The 22,626-nt window shown below is 38.8% G+C and overlaps 1 protein-coding gene across 1 annotated transcript in view; it reads left to right on the top strand.

Moving 5' to 3' along the window:
- Nucleotides 1-11,181: 11,181 nt before the first annotated feature.
- The window catches only part of pdlim4 (PDZ and LIM domain 4), a 60,000-nt gene continuing 48,555 nt past the window's right edge, over nt 11,182-22,626 (top strand). The window contains exon 1 of the mRNA XM_012852982.3: nt 11,182-11,438. Coding sequence (XP_012708436.2) covers nt 11,346-11,438 — 93 coding nt within the window. The 5' untranslated portion in view covers nt 11,182-11,345. The remainder of the gene's footprint in view (nt 11,439-22,626) is intronic.

Here is a 22,626-nt window from a genome sequence, read left to right as displayed (position 1 = left end):
TATACTTGGGCAGCATTTCACATTCAAACAGGACAGTGATCATGAACACAAATGGAGCAAATGTTTTCACAGAAAGAGTGACCCAAATCCTTTCCAAGGATTGCTGATGATGTTGTCCATTATCAGAAATAAGGTTATTGATGATAATTATAAAACAAATTTCAATATTTTTCAATCGAGGCCCAAAAATCTTTTCAAACCGGATGACTATTTTTCTACAAGGCAAATGTGCAAAACCCTTTTTCAAGTTTCAGATCTACAAGGATTTCCACATCCCTTTCCAACAGAAAATCTGAATTATTTGCTTAATTAAAATCTTGCACACAGGTAAAAAGAACATCATTTTAATCTAATCTTAGCTTTTTAATATATTGTTTGGCCCTCAGTTACTTTTGACGGAAGAATATTGGCCCACACGATGAAAAGTTTGAACACCCCTGGTTCAAATAAAAGCACAATCATACGTTAGAATGGCACAGTCGAAATATAGAGAAAGCAAATTGAGAATTTTTGGCAAAAATTTTAAATTGGCAAAACAAAATATGCTTAAAGGCTGCTTATCACGCAATATGTCTGAACTTAAACAACTTTGCAAAACACTGGAAAAAAAACAGTCTGTAGACGCATAGAAACATAACCCAAAATTGTCTTCAAAGGTGGAATGAACACAAATGCAGATGTATTATAATTACTAAAACTAAACACATATGTATCAGTTTTCTTCTATGCACTACTTTGTGTTTGTAGATCCCTTCAAAACACAACTTAGAACAACTTTTGCAATCATTTCCAGTGAAGAAACATTTGTGTGAGTAAAAGAAAGTAATTTATTTAGGTTTGCTTGACAGTTGGTCAGAAGCACAGCCTGACTGCCTTGTGTTTGGCAGCGGGCAGAGTGTGCACAGTAGACATATTTTTAACTTGAAAACAGCTGCATCCTGTTGGAAGCATGGGTTTATGAGAAAAGCACTGAGTCTTAAACCAACCAAAAATGAGAAAAACCTAAATTAAACTGAAATTGTGAACTATAATTGCTCTAAATAATTTCAGCTGAAGTGTAATTGAGCAATGATTATTTTTTTATTTTTTACAATTTTTTTCCAAAACAAAACCATATTTGTGATTCTCACTATTTGTACTACTATATTATTTACAGAACTTACATATCAGGGACTGCAGAAACCAGCAAAAGATCCAAGGGGTTTTCAGTTTGAAATATGTGTATATCTTTCAAAATAAATATCCAAAATGATAAGTTGGGCCTAAAACCAAATTCCTTCAATTCAGGTGGCAACACAAGCACAAACTGGTTTCACAAACAAGTCATGAGTGAAACTTAAATAGCGGTTGATCAGACCACTGTCGACACAAAAGGGGAAATACCAACTAACCAACACTTAACAGACAAACACAGGTCAGGATAGTACTGATAAGTAACCTACATATACAAATCAAACATATTTGGGTTAGGACGACTTGCACAACTTAGATGAAGAATTAGGCCAATAATAAGCACAAAATATCTCCTCGTCCAACGATCAGGCAGGGGTATTACCCATTTAAACAGCTATAGTATGTTATTTAGGGAGAATTGATGCAACTGCGACAGCAACTCCAAAAGTGACTGGTAACACAAAAAAGATATGCATATTAAAAAGTAAACGTAGTACAGTAGACTGACAAAGGTAACCAAATGCATGAAAAAGTAAGGTTCATAAACGGTACTAAAGTTATTGGTATTATTTTTTTACCAAATTATGAATTTATTTTAAGAATGAACAATAATCAGAAAATAAAACAAGCATTACGATTCAGCTGTGGCAGTGTGGCAGCAGGAGTGGCTGTCCCATGCCCCCTTAGATACACAAAAACGTTAAAAACAATTAATAAGGTTGTTAGAATTTTGTTTGTCTTATATATTACAGTCCAACAGACCATAATATGAAAAGCACAAACCTTTGAGGCTGGTGTCATGCCAGGATTTGTGCAACAGAAGAGATGACATAATTCTCTCCAACAAGGGAAAAAAAAAAAAAAAACCCAGACAGAGGCAGACAGCTCATGATTACAAAACTTTGTCCTACCTGCATCCGCTCGCATTCTTCAAGTCTACGTAACACGGAGGGAAAACCAGACTATACAGATTTGCCGCGCATTTAAAGGACCCCTTAGTTTGTTCTGAAGGTATGCCAAGTTAAGATTGTCAGGGGGAATAAGAACAGAAACATTAGAGTCTTTTTCACTTAGATTTACTGCAAACGGGCTTTTGAAGAAGTTTTTGATCCTCTGAATAAATCTTCCACACAGACAACTGTCCTCTAAGGCTTTGGTTAGTCAGCCTTTGATGAAGCCAGAGGTCGCAGGCAGATGAGCAGTCTGTAAATACAGTCTGAGGAGAATCTTTTGGTGACGCAACTATTGGCTTTGTTTACAGGTCTGTAAAAACTGTGCGTACACACTGTTTTTTTTTTCCCTCTCTCCTTTTATTATACTCCTGCAGGCTTTTTGCTTAAACCATGACGGCACCGTGATGACTGATTGCACCACTGTCTGTCATGTTGTGTTTCTGAGTTGGACTCGAGCTCCAGCAACAGACAGACAGAATTATAATGAAAGATATTTACTAAAGAAAAGGGACCACAGCCAGCAGGGAGCAGTTAAAGCAGCAGGCCAGTGAGAAGAAGATGACAGCGACGGATTAACAGGAGCCTCTGAGGATGGCTGAAAAGTGCAAGTCCCGTTGTATACCGAAGGAATGGCGTGATTACTGATGCAATGAGCAGGCGAAGGTAATTTTCTGAATGTGAAGCAGCTTACCCGTGCTGTCCTGCGGTCAAAAACATCAGACATAATCTAGGGGATTTCTGTAATGTAATTTACTATTTACTAATTTACACAACTACATGTAGGCATATGAGCAGTGAGCAATATTCATATATCTCATTTTAAAATGTTGAAATCAAAGAAATCTTGATTTATTTATCATTTATTATTATTGTGACATCAGTGTTCACAAAACGAATAATGCATGGTCTTTCAACAATTTCAAGTAAATAATATAACATCCATCCATCCATTTTCAAAACCGCTTAATCCCTCATGGGGTCGCGGGGGTTGCTGGTGCCTATCTCCAGCGTTCACTGGGCGAGAGGCGGGGAAATAATATAACAATTTATGAAAAATATATTTTTAAAGCATGTGTCATGTGGTGCCCCCCCCATGGTTGGTGCCCCTGGGCACTGGCCCACTGGCCCTAATGGATAATCCGGCCCTGGGAGCAGGTGTGGCAAAGAAAGGGCCGAGGCAATAAAGGAAAATAGGCGGGAGAATTCAGGTGTTTCAATCACTTCCATAGCACGGTGGCGTAAAATAATTAACCATCTAGGCTGCATGCAGACTGCTTCTCTCTCAGCAGCTCATTGAATTCCACAATGGCACTGATAGGATTTTGCCTGTAAAAAAAAAAGAAGCTTATTCATTGAATTTCCTCAGTGCCAAATATTACACAGACACCTATTAATGACATCATCGCAAAATGAAACAAATGGAAATGACAGCACCATGTCAAATAACAGAGTGGGGTCAGCAGCTTCTGAGAAGCATAGTGTAGGGTGGCAAACAGCTCTCCGTAGTGTGAATAGCCACGGAGCTCCAAACTTCATGTGACCATCAGATTAGCTCAAGAACAGTGTGTATAGAGCTTCATGGAATGGGTTTCCATGTTCCAATAGCTGGTTTCAAGCCTTACATTACCAAGTGCAAGGCAGAGCCTCGGATGCAGTGATGTAAGGCACGCCGCCACTGGATGGGAGAGCAGTGGAGACATGTTCTCTTGGGTGACTGATTATTACTCCCCGTCTGTCAATGAGTCTGGGTTCAGAAGTTGGCAGGAAAACATCACTTGTCTGTCTGGGCTGTGTCAAGAGTTGTGACGTCTCATCATTTGTGGCCAGTGGGGCCAGGCCCCACCAGATGTCGCTGTGGAGCGCCATGTTCACAATAATCAGTGGGACAGGATTGTTCTATATAAAAAAAAAAGACAGATTACCTTACCAATAAAATTCTGTAAGAAACGTTTGTGTCTATATATCTAAGTCTGCCAGAATACTGACAAGCTCAGTAGGCTAAATCCTCTTGAGGTGCCTTGGTATTGGGGCGGGCCTACCAAAGTTTGTTTAAATAATGAACATATGAAGTCACAATGCACATGCCTTACGCGATCTCAGTAGACAGCTGTGGGGCACAAATCCTACAGCACCAAGCTCGGATCGTCCAATCAAAATACTGGAAATCCACACGTTACGTTTATGTTCTGCCAGATAGTGTGCGACCATCTAGTGTTGGTTGGCCTTGCTAGCTCATTGAAGGATTGACGTTAATCTTTACTGTTCAATAAATGAACTTTATTAGTGAGCCTTTATTTGTAATTTTATGTATAACAATTGTATTACATTTATCTTATGTAAAATGGCATTTCTGTTGTGTTGGTTTATGCAAATTTATCTGTTTCATTTAAAATTCAAATTCAGGTTGTTTTAATCACAGAAAAATTAGTTGCTGCTAATGTGTGTTAAGAGTAAAGTTTGGTACATAAGGGCTTATGGTGTGGGGCTATTTTTAAGGAGTTGATCTTAGTTCTAGTGAGTTGTTTTTGCTTCAGTACACAAAACTATGGGTGGGCAATTTCATGCTCTCAAGTTTTGGGAACAGTATGGGGATGGCCTATTCTTGTTACGTAATTTTGTGCCAGTGTATAAATCACTGTAAAAAGCTGTAGATGGTTTGGTGTGGAAGAACTTGACTGGCGCAGAGTTCAGACTTCAACCCGACATAACACCTTTGGAATGAATAAGAGTGTGGAGTGTGAGCCAGACCTTGTCCTCCAACATCAGTGTCTGACCTCACAAATATGCTTCTGGTATTATAGCCAAAAGTTCCCATAAACACACTCCTGAGCCTTGCAAAAGCCTCCTAAGAGTTGAAACAGTTATTACTATCCCTTATATAGGAAAATATTTGCCCTATCTTTATAATCTGACCCAATCTGTATATTCTGATTGAATTTTACTTTGGAAAGTGCCTTGAGATGACATGTTTCATGAATCGATGCTATATAAATAAAATTGAATTGAATTAAATTGAATTACTATAAAGGGTGGGGTGACATCACATTAAATGACCCCAGTCAGAAACTATGATTTTACAAATTTCTATATCAGTAACACACGAAATGAAATTACGGTGCCCTGTTGGCTTGTTATATTTTATTTCTGTGTTTCACACTTTGTTTTTGCTCTATTTGTTATTAAACAAACAGCTTTAGTGTATATTTACCTAAACGAGCAACGCCAAGTGGATATGCAAAAAGAAGGAGGATAATTAACCCTAACCTTGTAGATTGGGTTGGTGTTAAATCATGCTGAGCTGTCACTTTACTGACAGGCATTGCAGGACGGTCTCTTGTTGTATCTGCATCAACTGTCGACATCTCGCTTTCTGAAAGTTCAGTGGCACTGCCGGCAAGTGGCACAGCAATCTGCTGATAGGACCCAGTACAATGTTCTTTCAGGCTCAAAAAGGACAATGTAAACTATATCAGGACGGACGCTTGCCTATTTTGTTTTCTTTGAAGATTAAGATTGTTTTGGTGTTTTTCTTTTGATGGTCAAAATGATGTGGACATGATAAAATAGTATTTTCACAACAAAACTGATCATAAATGTATAACATCATTTAGTCGTGGGCTGTGTCTTCAGTTTTCACACCAGGACTGTGTTTTTCGTTAGCAGAAATAGATACAAATGGACATATTTGGGGGGGTTTGTGAGGCAGGTAAAAGTGTAGAACATTTATTTCAGCTAGCCAGCCTGCAGTGTACAGCAACAGTTGGGGGGGAGGATTTGTATTACTCTATGCTTCAAACAGCTGGAGTAAATTCTAGTCCCTCTGGCCTGTTTGATTGATTTTTTTTTTCTTTTTTCCTGTGTTTTGACAGAGCAGCAAGTGGTACCTTGACTGCAGTAACCTGCCTAAATCAGACTACTACTCTTTTTTCCTGTAGTACAAAACTATATATAGTCTACACCTTGACTATAGATAAACGTCGGCATATATATCTGATTAATACAAATATTTATACTGCTTTAATTCTACTTGACCTGAGTGATTTTCACCAATGCAGTCGACTGCAAATTTGAAAAGTTGACAGTGATACATCCCTGATGCACCTGAGGTTGATGCCCAGCTCAAATGGAAGATCTCCCTCTTAACTTTACAGATGCTGTCGTGGCTCAGTGTCTGACTGAAACTGACTCAGGTCTCAAGACAGGACTCCACACGTGTGCTGTTTTCTAATAGACACATCGTGGAATGTCCATGAGATCATTCCCTCTGCATTAGGGAGAAAATGTAAAAAAAAAAAAAAAAAAAAAAAAATCGACTCAGACCCACTGACTCACTCTGTAATTGGCTGGGGAAATGAAGGAATCAAGCAGGCTGTGAGGATACTAGAATATCCACTAACAACATGGGAGAGGTCTTCTCTGCCGGTGAGACGTCCAAGTTACAGCACGACATCTTTGTCTTTGCTCTCTGCTAGTCATGCCTTATGGCTTTAAACTTAAGACCCTGGTCGGGGAGTAATTTGCTGGATTTAGGTTTCAGTGCAAACACCAGATTATCTTCTGAGGACTTAAAGGTTAGCATATTTTCTCAATTTTCTCTCTGTATTATATCTTTATATTATATCTCTATATTTGTGTTTCTTCAGAGAATTGCCCATAGTCTGTTGGACACCTTCAATTCTCTGAACAGATCCTGTCAGAAGTTTATGTACACAAAATGACGACATAAATGTCATGACAAAACTGGTCTATGGACTTAAATGAAAGAAAAATGAAAAATATTTAGTGTTTTCTGAAATCAAACTAGGATCAATATTATGAATGCAACACAGCGCCATAACCAAACAGGCACACAGAATGTTGTCCTTTAGCTTGCCAAGGCCTCTTAACTTCCCGCTAGTAAAAGCTTTGACATGCCAGCCTAAAAAAAAGTTGTTTTTTTTGACAGCACTCATCTAATAAAGAAATACTCTGTAAGCATGCCCAGGAACTCACTGTAGATTTAAGAAAGACACAATATAAGTCTTTATCATTGTTAAATAATGTTCACTAGAGAGAGCTTTTAATGAAGACATGAACTGTGGCTCTCAGGTTCAGCATTATTTGTGTGGCTAGTGGAAGTTGACCCCAGCAATGTCTAAGACAACATAAAAAAAACAATTACCTGCCAGAGCAACACTAGCACTGTAGAGGTGATATCCCTGTGGGCGAAGAGGGTTTGAAATGCACTTTAATCAGACACAGGAATGACTGAATCATTCCCCTTTAAAGATTTGTGTTAATCCGAAGCATAAAAGTGGGTAAACTTCAAGGACATTAATAGAGTCACGATGTGGATAAAACGTGCAGATAAAAAACTCAATACAGCTACCTTATTCTTCAAGCAGAACTATTTAGACACACATTATTCCACAGGGACATTAACTAAAAAACCAAACCGGCATCGGCTGTTGAATAGATTTAGGAAGCCAGCATCTGCTTTTTCTTTTCTTTATTTCGTTTTTTTTAGCGACAGAGAAAGTCTATGGTTATCTACAATGAAGACTGTGGTAGGTTGTTGTACGGCTACAATGAACTTCCTACTCTTAACACCCAAAACCAAGAATAACCCAGAAAAAAAACTACCTGTTATAAATTTAAAGCTGCTGCAGAAACCAAAAATATTACAATTGTTCAAGTCAGCCCTATCCGTTGATTTTTACCCTGGCATAGCCTCCAACTTTATTTTGGCTGTTTACCTTTGAACATGTTCTATTTTTGCAGAATGAGTTTGACTTAGGTCATTGTCAGAAACCCGTAATCTGGTCAAGAAGAGTACACAACACAGCTCATATCCTCATCATTTTATCAGAAACATCTTCTTTCTTTTTCCGACATCTACTTTTCTATCAAAAATAGACATCATACTAAAAATTGTAATCATATTTGGTTGAAAACAGCCAGTGTTTTATGATAGAGTTGCCCTATGTTGTTCCAGTCTGACCGAGGATAAACGATGGTTACTAAAATATTTGTGCAAAGGAGCAGCTTGAAAATGCATTGAAGTGGATGTTTATTACCTTTGTGTAAAGTTTGACTCTATAGTTATTTCAGAAAATCCACAACAGAATGAAAATTTTGACCATCATGCATCTAAATTTTGCCACCGAGTGTGTTTTTCACCTCAGAAAAATACAAAAAGGGAACAACAACAAAACCTGTAATATATTATATTGATGATGAGAGTTGCTAAACTTCCAGTAGTAGAAGAAAGGGATTAAAAAAATTGTGAATGAATAGAGGACTAGTTTTATAATCTTATTCCCTTCAGTACATGGTAATAATCATGTAAATCACATTTTCAGCAGCCTAAACTGGGGTTTTGCATGTAAACACAGTTATTATGTTTTACTTACAGTTATTTCATGAACATCTAGACAACAACACCATATGGTATCAAAATGGAAACTTGTCTTTATTTGTAAAAAATTCAAGTCACCATGAAAAATCATTTTCTTATACAACACTTAGTCCAAAACTTTACATAATGAGGGGCAGATTAGGCTTGGTAAACCAGGCAACACTCTCCAGCTCACTCTGGGGAATCCCAAACCATTCCCTGGCTAGAAGGGATATCTAGTCGCCTTGGTTTGTTCATGGGTGCATGCCAGGGTGTAAACTCAATAGGATGTGCACAAAAAAGTTTGAAAATGCCAAGGCCACCTCAAAAGACTCCTTTGGTTGTGGTGGAGAGGCATCTCTACTCCAATGTCCTCACGTCCTGCACTCAGTATCTTTCAGGCTGAATTGGGACACGTTGGTACGGAAGCTCATTTTAGGAGCTTCCTGTCGTAGCAGCCTCATCACACTCGGATACGAACCACTTCAGCGTATGCTGAAAGTCGTGGTTTGAAAATGCGACAGGAATCCACATCATCTGCAAAAAGCAAAGGTGAGACGTTGAGGTTGCAGAAACCAGACGGCCTCCTCTCAACAACTACACTTTGAGAGATGACAAGAGTCTGACGTACACTGGGGACAGGTTCAACTCTGAAATCAAGATGCAGATGTAACTAATACTTATATTTAAGATATTTTTTAAGAGAGTGGTGCACCTTATTTCAGGGGAGAAACTCCTGACTTAGGGCATGAATATGCTCTAGCATTATTAATGCTGTCATTTTGTTTAATTTCTGAAGAGGATCCTAAGACCCAACAGTTGCTGGGAACCTCTGACCTGATCTACAGTTTGTAGCTTCTTTGTACAGTACGTATATTGGCCGAAACCAGATATTAACATAGCCCTCTTGAAGAGACGGATTACCTTTTTTTTTCTATCACTGTTTGACAATAAATAAATAAGAATAAGAATGAAAAAAAAACATGTTTTAATTTTTTTTCCAACTCTCTTCACATATCTGTCTCTTATTAATAGTACATTGTTACATTACTGACCTTAAAAACCTTTAATTGAAAAACAACTGTGAGAAAACGTTTGGTTATAACCTTGAATTGACGGTCGGTGGTCACTTAGTGTAACAGCCGCACCAACAGTAACTCAGCTCTCTGCCAACCACAGATGACCCTTTGCCAAATAAGCAGCTTATAATGGTTTCTGGAAAAACAATGAATTGGGACTACTGCTGTTATTAACATCTGATTCTTATCCCTGTATGCCTACTTATGAATGTCTCTGCCTCTGCTTCTTTCCCTTATCCTCTTGTTTGAGAGTCTGGCTCTAACAATAAGCCATTTACCATCCAGAACCTCCTGAGAATTTATTGTTGAACCGATATTGCTGTTGAATCTGTCTACAGCAATTATATGCGCATCTTACCACCCACACAGCGTGTGCCAGAGTAAACTGATCCTGGTTTGTTGGTTGCCTTGTTAAAACACACCTTTGCCCATACATTTTTGGTGAGGTATCCATCCATCCATCCATCCAGCCATCTGTACGTCCATTTGTCCGTCCATCCATGCATCTCAAGAGGTCACCAGGCAAGAGGAGGGGTACGCAGGGCAACACTGAGACAAAGAGAGCAACAACCACGCAAACACATGATCACTCCTAATGGCAATATAGAAAACCCAATTAACCTAATTTGTATATTTTGGACTATTGAAGGAAGCCAGAAAACATGGAAAGAGGAGAGTGTGCACACTCCAGGACCCAGCACCTGAGGAACCTTTTTGCTGCAAAGCAGCAATGCTGACAACTGTGCCGGCACCAATCTCTTCCACAACGAAACGCACCAAAGACAATTGCATCTTTGATAAAAAGTATTATCAAAAAGAGAATTTTTTCAAGATGTTCAATTAAAAGGGGCACACTATCAACATATTATATACTGAGTGAAATATTAAATATTTCAGAGGCTATGTCTGTCGATTGTGATTATGTCTTACAGCTGATGAAACGCCCAAATTCTGTCCTTGGAGGCTCAGTGGGTAGAGTAGTCGTCTTGCAATCGGATGGTTGTTGGTTTTTATTTCAGCTTCCCCGTTACATGTGCTCCTGGGCAAAGCACTTGTATGTGTGCGACTGGGTGAATATGGCTTTTGTTTAAAGCACTTAGAGCAGTCAGTATGACTAGAAAAGTCCTAAATGCAGTAAATTCAGTCCGTTTACCCAACAAACTGACAATATCATTCAGGTAATTAATCATTTTGGATGGTGTTTGCAAGTTTCCCCCTTTTTTATGTAACAGACATGGTGGCCAAACACTTTCATTAAGAAAATCATCATAATAACACAAAATATCTCTCTGTCATTATTCCTTGCACTTACTGTAGCAGAGGAAAATCATTTTGGTAAACCTAGCTGACCAAAAACAGAATTTCACGTAAATTATGGATGAAAAACAAAAGTTATTGTCTATCTAACAGCGTATAGTTTTAATTGATTGTTCTAATCAAGGCTTACAGAAGGGGGGAAACGCTTTTTATTCGCCTACAGTTTAACCACTGGAGGATCAGAGCCCTGGAGATCTCCTCCCCCTCTCATGCGCTCAGACAGGGTGAAGGCGGGCGTTTACCGACGTCACAGGCGGCTTCTTTACTTAAACTTGAATCAGCAGCAGCAGCGCAGGGAAGTTTTCATAGCTGGGACGGCGTTGCCTAGCAGCTGGGAAGAGGACTCTGACTACTTCACGCTCGCTTTTCTTTACCGGACTTTCCCATTTCTTCGTCCTGTCATCTGAGTTGCAAAAAATATATATAAAACAAATCTAGATATCCAACATGTCCTATACCGTGACACTGAAGGGACCCTCTCCGTGGGGCTTTCGTCTGGTGGGAGGACGGGACTTTAGCACACCGTTAACCATCTCCAGGGTAGGTCGCGGCTTTCTTCTGCTTGTGCGTGTCCATTCATTGAGCTGTGCGAAAAAGGAGGAAAAAAACGTGCGCTCATTGCCTCGGCGGCAAACGGTTTTTATGCAGGCATTTAGAGATTGTAATAATGATCTACGATGAAGTAAATGGTTTACTGATTCTTTGAAAAAGCTGTGTAGAAATATGAGCCCTGCTCCAAAACGCGCAGATCGTGCCGTCTGTTTTCTGGCAGGTGATTTGCCAGCGCAGTCACTTTGACCAACTTACAGCCCTACCAGAAAAGGATGGTCATCATCATCATCATCTTTATAATTTATTTCTTCTTATTATTTACGTGGTTAAATAGTGCTCAGTGGCAATTGGGAGTTTTGAATAAAATCTAATTCTAGGCTATTGAGGAAATGTCTTATGATGAAACAACTGTAAGCAGCAATTGTGGATCAACGTGTAGTTTATACTGTGAAGCTTTTTGTGTGATTGGATTGAACTCAATGTTTAGTAAAGGGCTTTGAGACGACATTTGTGGAAGATGGTGTTATATAAAGGAAAGGAAACTGAATCAGTAGCTTTATATCAGTCAAACATGTAGTGCGCAGCAACAGGTGAGGTGGTGGTGGTGTGTGTGTGTGTGTGTGGGGGGGGGGGGGGCAGGAATATACAAATGGAGGAAATCAACCGTCAAAATGTGTTTATATATATATATATATATATATATATATATATATATATATATATATATATATATACCTTATGCTCAGGGTGGAATAACATAGGGGGTGCCACAAGTGCTGGTAAAATCAGTTTCGGCACAGTTGGTATCTGATTTGAAGCCTCCAAGTTCGTGTTGCATTTCTGTTGTTGTTGCTGTTTTAGTTTGTTTTACAATTAACCAAGAGTCTCAGAAGTGCCAATTGAGATTTATTAACCTTTTATTCTACTTTTAAAAACAGAAAAGACATTTTTGTTTTAGCAGCAGAAGCACCGTAGACTGAAATAAGCCTAAAATGCACGATAAATGTACTGATTAACCTAGACCAATTTGTACCGGACTAATTACAGATCCTTTAACACACAGTTTGTGATTTATGAAGTTGTTGCTTCACTTTTGAGAAAACAAAACAAACAAGTGACCATAAATACATTACTTAAAATCTTAAAACCTTGGCTTACCTTGATACTGGTGACCTGCCACACTTATGATGTGTGGCCGTGTTTGGATTCTTATCTTGAAAGTTTACATGTTGATTCATCACTGCTTGAAATATTGACATAAATAGTTGAACCTGTACTTTCAAGGCCTCGTGAACTTCCCTGACCCTTACAATTTAGGTCAAGAGTCACAGTGCTTGGCAGTGGGTCTGGCAGTAGCCATTAGTTCATCCTAGCCAAGTAAAACACAGCCTGGTGCTGCAGGGTTTACAGGAGGGATAGAGGAAGGGGGGGAGGGGGGTTGCTGACATTTGTTTTTCATCATTGCTCATTCGTGCAGCTGACGGATTCCAGGTGTTGTCCTCAGCAGTACCGCCAGCCCCCAACCATGCATTTAACTGCAGGGTGCAAGCATTTCAAACTAGAGGTGTAATTTTTACATTTACAGGCGCCGATTAACGGCTTTGAAAGGACAAACGGCAGACCCTCTGGGTCAGTCAAAGCGGTCTGTGCTATTCGGAGTCAAACAGTCTGTGCAAAAGTTTTGACAAATATACACTGTCAGGTTTGTGGTTTCATCAGTCTCAAATGTGTGATACACACTTGCAAACGGGACACCTTTAGGTCTTTAAATCACTGGTAAAGCAGTCGAACTCGACATCCTAAAATCAACGATTTAAACGCAGTCACTACTTCATGAAATGTTTATTTTTGGAGCTGCAGAGGTGGGTTTCTGTTGGAATAGGCTTCCAAAACTTTGGAGAAGAATTGTGAAGTGAAGATCTTAGTGCAGCCTCAGGGCATCTCATACAAGTTTTGGTTTCAGTGCAATAAATCACTTAATTTCTCACCAGTTTAATTTGTGGATATTTGCTTCGGTGCCAAAATAAAAAAACGCATGGCATTCACTGCATTCTTTCTGACGCAGCGAGTGTTGCAAAACCTAGTCTTGTTGGCAACATTGCAATCGATTACAGGTTACACTTTACAAACTGTTGCAGAGCAAAGAAAGCGGCAAAAACCTATAGCTGACGTGGACGAGCTACTTGCAGGAATGAATAAGGGGTGTTTGGTTGATTCCAAAAATCTTGGATTGAAGGCCAGAGAAGGAAGCAGCTGTTGAAAAGGAAGCATATTTAGCAAAATGTGTAATGTCAGAGGCTTAAATATACACGGCATGTTTGCGGCCAAATCCCTGGATACCACTACACAACTGCTTCTCAACCAGCCATCACACATTGATTCATTGACCTTGTGACATAATAACAACCTGAATTTTACAAAATGTGTTTTACAGTCAGAATTTGAGCTCCATACTCTTTGAAAGGGGTGCTTGTCATAAAAAAGTGTCTTCAGTGCATTGTTTGAGTTGTTCGCTGTTACAGTGTACGGATTTTTATTTTATTTTAGATTATTTAAGACTATTAAGAATATTGGGTATCTGACAATGAGATGAGACAGCATTTTAGCCTTGTTTTTGGAAAAAAAAGAATCACTGTTTGTTGGGTTTTCTCAAATAGAGTACATTTTTACAAATTATATACTTTGTGTTTAAAATACACGGTCCATGTCGAGTAGAGTATTTGAGGTTGAACTAATTCAAATGTAGCAGATTTTATGGTTGTCTAATTCTAAGATGTCGTGCGTCTAGATGTCTAGAAAGCTATTGTCCTGCAACCTTCAACTGCGTATGTACTCCAGCTCACCTAGATCCAGTAGCTGAATCACCGTGCCACATGTCCTCATGTTCTGCATAAAAAGAAAAGTCCAGCTATCAAGAAAATTTTTTTTAAATCCATAATTTCCATCTCAACAACACATTTTTATTGCAAACGTTGCTTCTGGCCGATCTCTGCTGTGTTGCCAAACCAAGGAGTTCTTTAATGACTTCACTACCTCAGCACCTCTCGACCCTCTAACATTTTCAATAGTACATCCTAAAAAGTTTCGGCAAATATTTTAGGGACACAGAGAGCCTGAATGGATGGTACTCCAACTATTAGCTCCAAGCAGTTCTTTGCAACGTGTTGCCTACAGCGATTTTGTCATTCCAATAAATATCCAATATATGGCAAGGGAAAAGGTTTCAAGCTCAATTATCGGCACATTTGTGACTCTAAATTTGGATAGCAACAGAATACTGTTTCAAGAGATAGGCCTGACCTTGACCAGTAATATGAAGTTTTAATATTGCCAGATCACAAACAATAAAATAATTGTTATTGCTTTGTTTTTATTTTTTACTGTACGTTCACTTAGCATGAATGAAAGTAAACATTTACTTTCTCACATGTTTAAGGGAATGCCTGGAAACAACCCCACCCTGAGACAGGGAAAGTTGTAAATACCAGAAAACAAGTTCTGAAGGTAGCAGCTGGTTCTTAACCAAAGGTGTTAATGTTCCCAAAAAAAGACTGTTAGTCCCCTGCCAGGCCATTAGAAAGCATACTGGTTGACGGTGATCCTATTTGACTCTGGAAACATTTGTCCTAATGGTGTGTTTGTGTGTGTGTGTGCACGATGTTGTGGGTCGTTAAATGACTGTGAGTGAACCAGAGCGATTGACAGGCAGAGAAAGGTAAACGTAGAAATCCCTGATATAACCGAAGAAGCATTTAGAGTGGATTTGCTGAATGTGGCACATGCTTTTGTACATGAGTTTCACACTGACATCCAGCCAGAAGGTGACGCAGGAAACTTGTCCTCTCTGCCAGGTGGCAAACGGTCAACCACTGAACAGGAATTCAGATGTGAGTGTTGGGTAAATAAGGGTAAGATGCCTGCTCTGTCCCGACATTCCCCTCTCACACCCAGTGGTCTTTTTTGCATTTGGTCAGTGTTTGCATATTTCAGTATCCTATTTTATCAACCCTTAAAGTGACATTTTGAAATTATGTTACACATTTTTGAAAAGTTGCCAGCTTGAGCTAAATTTTCTGGTAAAACTCCATGTCTCTAGGCAAATGCTAAAAACTCCCTTGGTTTTTCTCAAGACGTCATCTCTGCATTTATACTTAAGTATTTAAGGAAATGGTTTATTTCCCGCCTTTGTTTCTTTAAATAACTTTAAGTTACTTTATTGTCATTTCATTTATATGAAATATTCATTAAAATTAAATATTGTTTCTGATGTCTGGAAGACATTGAGAATTTCAAATCAAAGAGCAAATGGGAGGAATTCAGCAGATGCAATATATTTTGACGCCTTGATGAAGAAATCAGTGAGTCTTCTCGGTTAGTAATGTCTGTCCATCATCCTGATTTCCATTAGATGTTGTCAAACCAGGTGTCTTTCAATGCTCTGGAGCCATATTTGAACAGTTCAAAATAGTAAATAAATGGTATTGAATGTAAAAAAAATAAAAAATAAGAAAAAAAAAACCACATTTAAGTTAAAAAAACTAATGTAATACAATATTACAATGAATTATATTTTTCTGAATTTTCCCCATTTATATTATGTGTTGCTTATCTAGTTTAACTAGTTTAGTACTTTTTGAGAAGTTTTATAACAGGATTGTTTCAAGTAAGATGTGTTTAGCTGTCGACTTATGAATTCAGCATACAGTAACAATATCTTTTTTCTTAGTGTTATCACTGGAAAACTTGAAACTGGGCTTAGTGTTAGTTTGATTAAGACCCTAAAATGATAATGAAGTGATTTTTTCAAATTACTTTTAGTAAATTGGAATTAATATAAAACTTGTTAAATTAAGTTTGGGATGTTAACAGACATGTCATTATATGTCAACTTCTCTCTGTGTCTGTGTTGTATGTGTAATCAACAAATGTACCAGTAATCTAAATTCTCTGACATGACAGTGAGATGCATTATTTCTGCCTTGCTGATTGAAGCAGTGTGCCGTATCGTTACTCAAGCCTATAAGTCCGCTGGCTGCCACAATGACAGATGTCAAATGGGACTCCTAAAGATTCCCATTTGCCTCCATCATGATCAATGTAATCTGGACATTGACTTTTTTTTTCATAAAGCTTATGGGCATTAAACATAATGTCCAATACACCTGGACCCTGCAGTAATAGAACAGGGTCTGGATCAGGCAGACCTTAAACACCAGGTTAGGTCTCTGGTGCAAGATTTCAGACTATTAGATTATTACAACAGCAGGTTAAACTGAAACCAGTTTAGCCTCTGCAAAATAGGCACATGGGCGACATTGGCTTTCTGCTTCAAAATACGTTCTTTAGCGGTTACATATCTAGAAACTCAATGTCCTTTGTACTGTGTAATCTCTCAAAGTATGTTTTCTCATATCTGCCTCATACCAGAGACAGAGCATGTGACTTGAAGTCCCATGAGTTGTTGTTTGTTTGTTTAAGCATTTTGCATCTCAAAAATAAATAAAGCAAGGATAACGGAGTGTTCTTTAGGGTGTGTTTGTCATAAAATATGTGAGATGATGTCACGTGTTTGAAATGCTGCAAAGGTTCCTCTGGTCACCTGGTAATACAAGAATGGGAAATTGACTGGAGTTCAATGTAGTGCACTCACAATAAGGAGTTCTGAAAATTAAACATAAAAAGACTAAATAAAATATAATCTGATGTATATTTAGTCAATAGTGCTCTAGAAGATTCCTTTCACTCCCTTTCGGCATCATAAAACGTCATGATCTACGTCTTTATGATCATCGTCATCTTTCCCGCCTACACAACCTGTTCAGCAACCATCCTCATCATCACGACCCTTTCCTGCTGTTCAGCGTTCCTCTGTTCCCCTCCAGGTCTTATTCCCGTTCTCTGAGGGGTTCAAACATGAACAATCTCACGTTGCTTTGGTCGTCTGACGAGGGTTAAAGGTGCATCTCCCGAGCTTTGCCATGGGTTCACAGATCCTGTAGACCTGTCTGCCGAGCTCCAGTCGCCTGTTTGCCAGACGTCTGAGCCCCTCTTTGGGTTCTCCTTGCCACAGAGTCATCCTCGCCAACTGGCCGGCCTCCTCTGCCACCAACCCCCAGACCTCTTTTGCGACTACCCTTCGAGGTCTCTGTGCATTTCACCAACTATGCCATTACCACCATTGCCGGCCTTCCAGGTTACATCACCTCCAGCCTCTGGACCTCCTTTGCTGCCCCTGGCCTCAAAGCCGTTGCGCCACCAGCCGTTGGACCTCCATTATTGACAACCGCTTCCGGACATCCTTTACCAATGACCTCCAGATCTCACTCACGGGTGGCCTTCAAGGCTCCAATGGCGCCTTCACCGCCAACCTCCTGTGTCGCTCTCTATCTACTTGGGATGACCTCCTGGTCTCCCTCCTGAACTCTTGAACTTTTTTTTTTTTGCCTTTTGTTTCTGGCCCTCCTTCCAGGATCCCCCCGTCAGTCAGGTTGTCTTTTGTTTTCTGTTTTATTTTCAAAGAAAACTTGTAAAAAATACATATATAGAAGGAATATTACAAAGAATCCATAGGTAATGTTATGATAAAAACTCAAATAATCTAAACTTAACAGCTTACTTTCACACCTGATCACAGGAAGAAGGCTTGTTTATGAGATGTGAGTCCAAAACCTCTAGTCAAGTCTGGAGTCTATAGAGCTCAAGTCTAAGTGAAGTTTGAAATCTTAAATTAGCCCATTAATTCCAAAAAAAGTAATAAACAAAGTCCATTAAGTGTAACTGTAGTCTTAGCTGTAGACTCCTTTTCTCAGATTACTTGAATCAGCGGTGCCCAACTGATACCAGACATTTTCCTTCAGGAGTTTATGGGTCCCTCAATTACAGCGAGTCTTCTTGCTCCTGAACTGGTCATAGGACTAAAACTCTTGTATAAAATCATCTTAACTCTAGTCCAAGATCAGGCTTAAGAAACCTCATTAGGTTCATATCATTTATCTGTAATCATCAGCTGAAGTCTCACTTACTGCTTTTGCCAGATGCAGCCTCATTGTTTGAGCGTGATCAACACCCACCAGTCGGAACCTCACACCCCACGCTTTGTATTTGCGTTTTGAAGTGTCACCAAGGTCATAACCATGGTTTTTATCACACAGCAGGCAAGCAAACAAAGGCGTCGGATTCTTTGCCAGGAATTTCTTCCCTTTTCACTGAGAAGTAAACTTGGTGCTCCCACCCAGCTCATCATCTCACCGTTGAACTAATCAAAGAGGAAATCATGTAACATAGCAATATTTATACAAATAAACAAAGTTTTTTGTTTGCGTGCTAGACAACCAGTAAAGATTGAAAAGTTTGTAGAGTGTTTAAATAAAGCTTTTGCTGCTGTTTCTGGAGTTGAGTTTGCATATTTTAGTGAGCAGCAGCAAAGTGTTTGCGCAGCTATCAAGTGGAGCACGTTCAACGGTTTAGATCTTGAACTGGATAAGAGACGGGAAAGACACACAGGGGGAAAAAAAAGTGATAATGGTGAGACTTTGCCCTAAGGATGATGTCACACCAGGGTGAAAGTATTCATCAAGTTTTATTATGTGCTTTACATAATGTCAACATGCAAAAACATTCCTGGGGTTTCAGTTTTTTTTTTCTTCTTTTGTGCTCAATCCCTGTAATTTATTCTCAGATGTTGAATGTGAAACCTCCCATCCTCCACATAGCATTCGCCAATCTTCATTGAGCTGCATGATGACACTGGGTGACATAAGGTTTGCATTTGCTTACCAGACTCTTAGTTTGTATTTAACTAGGCTTTAATTTATTTTAGGGAGATGTCACTTATAAATATGAATTTTGTAATGACTACAGCATTACATCAGAGTTTAAAAGCTGTGTCTAACCCCTGCAGTGTATAACACGTGTCTCATTTTTAGTTGTTTCGATGCATTTACAGGTGCTTTGTTAGGAAAAAGGATTAATTTGTTGATAAACCTAAAGTTGTAAACTATGCATAAAATGCCATTATGTTTCATGTTGGTGTTGATTCATCTTCACATATCTGGAGTGCCTCAAACAATTATCTTTCCCCTTGTTTTTGATTATCATGAAAAAAGTCAAATGATTTCCTTTACTTAGGGTAAAACTAAGCCATTATGAACTTGCTCCCCAATCCTAACAACTGGGGGTTCCCTATTGTGAGCTCACATTTTCAATAACTAACAATGATGCTTCTACAGTGCTGTGGAGGAATTTCTTTACACTCTTCATTGCAGAATAATTTTAATTCAGCCACTTTGAAAGGTTGGTAAACATGAGTGGGTTGTTTAGGGTCATAGCAAAGCATCCAAATTGGGTTAAAATCCATTCATTGGCTAGGTGGCTTTGAAATCTACACTTTGTTTAGCTTTTTTAAGCTTTTAAAAAATTCAGCTAGGCTTTTCTCTCACGAGACCCAGGACTGCTTGTATCTGCGGTGCCCAACTGATACCGGATATTTTCCTTTGGGAGTTTATTGGTCCCGCGGTTACAGCAAGTCCTCTTGCTCCTGAAGTGGCCAGATTATCTCACTACCACCACCATGTTTGACTGTAGAGATGAAGTCTTTTTTTGTGAAAAGCTCTATTGCTTTTATGCCAGATGTTATGAGTTTTGGCCATAAAAATCTTCCATGGATGCCATTTTGGCCCTGTCTCTTTGCTGTTGATTCATAAACGCTGACCTGTACTAAGACACGTGAGGCCTGCAATGCTTTGATGTTGCTTTGGGTCCTGTAGAAGTTGTTGGAAAATTTTGTTTTGGCTGGTTTGTCCTTGGAAGTTTAACCTCTGTTCCCATGTCTGCCTGCTTTGCAGACAGTAGTTCTCACTGCATTTCACTTGAAGCCTGAGAACTTGATTTGTTAGCCTTAATTGACTGATTGATATCAGTGTTTTTCTTTTTCATCTGTTCTTCAAATTATTATGAACAGAGCATAGTGTGTTGCTATTTATGACTATTCTTGCCTCCTTCATGTTGTCAGACAGTTTCTTTATAGTGGGTTTTTGACTCAGTAGCTCTGCCAGTGATCAGCCCTGTGTGTACCAAGTGGAACTCAGCCAAGAAAAATGGGTTGATTAATGATTTAAGAGGGAAGTCAATAACTTTTTCAGATAGGGCCAGGTTGGTTTATATGGCTTCTTAACCTTAATAAATAAACAAAGCATTCAAAAACTCTGGTTTATTTTGTCTGGTTACCAGAGCAAAAAAAACGACAGAACAAATCTGTGAGCGGAAAATTACTTTTTAATGACATTGTGTAGACATAAGTAATTACATAACATAACATGAAAAGTGTGTGTATATATAGAAAACCATGATTGTGTATGAACTGCGTGTCTACGTCATCTTTAGGGTACTTTGTGGACAGACATGTTTGTCCTTTAGTGACTATTTTTTGCCTTACCATTGTGGTATTAGGCATACCATTGTGTGTATCTGTGATTCATGCTGTGCCGCTCAGGGTCTGAGCCAGAGCCATAACTGACTGTGTGTATGTGTGTGTGAGTGTGTTTTGAGGGTGAATAAGCTTTGTTCCACTGTGACACAACCCTGGCACAAATCCAACGCTCACACAAATGTTTTAAGGGAATTCTTTCTGGGGAGGCCACGATGATTGAGCAAAGCAAACTCTCCCCTCCAGTTACCGTCTCATCAACCAGGGCACTCACATACAAAAAAAAACCAAAAAAAAAAAAACCCTGTTCCATTTCCAGCCCTAAGAAAAGTTTTTGCATACGCCTTTTGCAAAGACTCGATCTTTAATTACCAAGTTTATAGTTGTGCAGTTGTTTATGCCAAATTTCTGCAAGTGCAGCGTTCCCAGAATCAGTCTTGCGTACACAAAATTACGCAACCTCCCCACAGTGCCCTCTGTGTTTACCGGAACTGAGTTAGTGACATTGGTGCGGCCGCGGGCTGTAAATCAGGAATGCCACATCTGAACCACACAATCTAGCTATTAATGCTTCATGGATCATGAACTTGTATGTCTTTGCTTAAAAAAAAAAAAAAAAAAAAAAAAAAAAACACAGCAGGGAGTTAAATCCATTTCTCCCTGAGTTCCACTTATTACTCCAGCCCTTACATATTATTTACACTGGATTGAATTACTGTATTGATATCTGTTTTTTTTTTTTAAGTCAAGTTTTTACTGATCCAGAAGCAACATGTCTCAGAGCAGCTGTCAAAGTAAAAAATATTAGAGTTGGTGTGAGGTTAAGCGGTGGGGGCTCTGCTATCGAGATCAATGAGTTCAACTTAAAAACTCGCACCAAGTGACAAAGATGGATAGCCAACAAAAGCATAAGGAGTTGATTTAAAAAGCATCTGTGTGGCTCAGAGAAAAAAAACCCTTTGCTTAAATGAGTTTGTTTCAGCTTGTTGTGTTTAAAATTAGATATAGCATGTCTCACGTTTTGAATGCAATACTAACTTAATGATCAAACCTCTAAGTTGAGGTGAACAGTCACTCATCTACAGCTGCTTTTGTGCAAAGATCCCCCCAATCATTCTTAAATAATCTGTTCTCTGGGGTGAATTCAATTTAGAAATACTGTTATAATCTCAAGGGGAAAATGAAATTGTTGAAGTATAAACTTAGCAAAATCAAACAAACAAATAAAAAACTAAATTAAAACCTAAGACAGGTAGATTTACCCCAAAGCAGCGTATGGCTCTGGTATAGAAAGTAATTGAAGACAGATATTGCTTTTAATATGACCTCCTTTACCGCTCCTTATTGCAGCAGAGCTGTATAAACTTTGAGTAATGATACTCTCCACTGGTTAAGCATGAAATTGTGCTGAAGATGTGCAATGTTTTCAGTTATGTTCAGCAGCCTGTGAAACATTGTCTTTAAGTCATCCCTTCTTGAGCAATCCCAAGCCTTTTCATTAGTTTAATAGTTTATTTTTAAATTTTTTTAAGTCTTTGATGTTGCGAGTAACTGTAGAAAGAAAAAAACACAGCTCAGCATCAACATAGCATGCTGTAAGTGCTAAGGAACCCAAGCCTCATCAAGAAGTTGTTTTAAATTTAAACCATTGCTGCATTTCTGACTGAATGTTTTAGTTGAGCATCTTTTTATCTTGTCAATCCGCTTCACGTTTTTCCTAGGACGGTAGTCTGAAATCCACAATAATTCCCT

Source organism: Fundulus heteroclitus, unplaced genomic scaffold, assembly GCF_011125445.2.
Source record: "Fundulus heteroclitus isolate FHET01 unplaced genomic scaffold, MU-UCD_Fhet_4.1 scaffold_270, whole genome shotgun sequence".
Taxonomy (NCBI): Eukaryota; Metazoa; Chordata; class Actinopteri; order Cyprinodontiformes; family Fundulidae; genus Fundulus; species Fundulus heteroclitus.
This window is presented reverse-complemented; position numbering and strand designations above follow the sequence as displayed.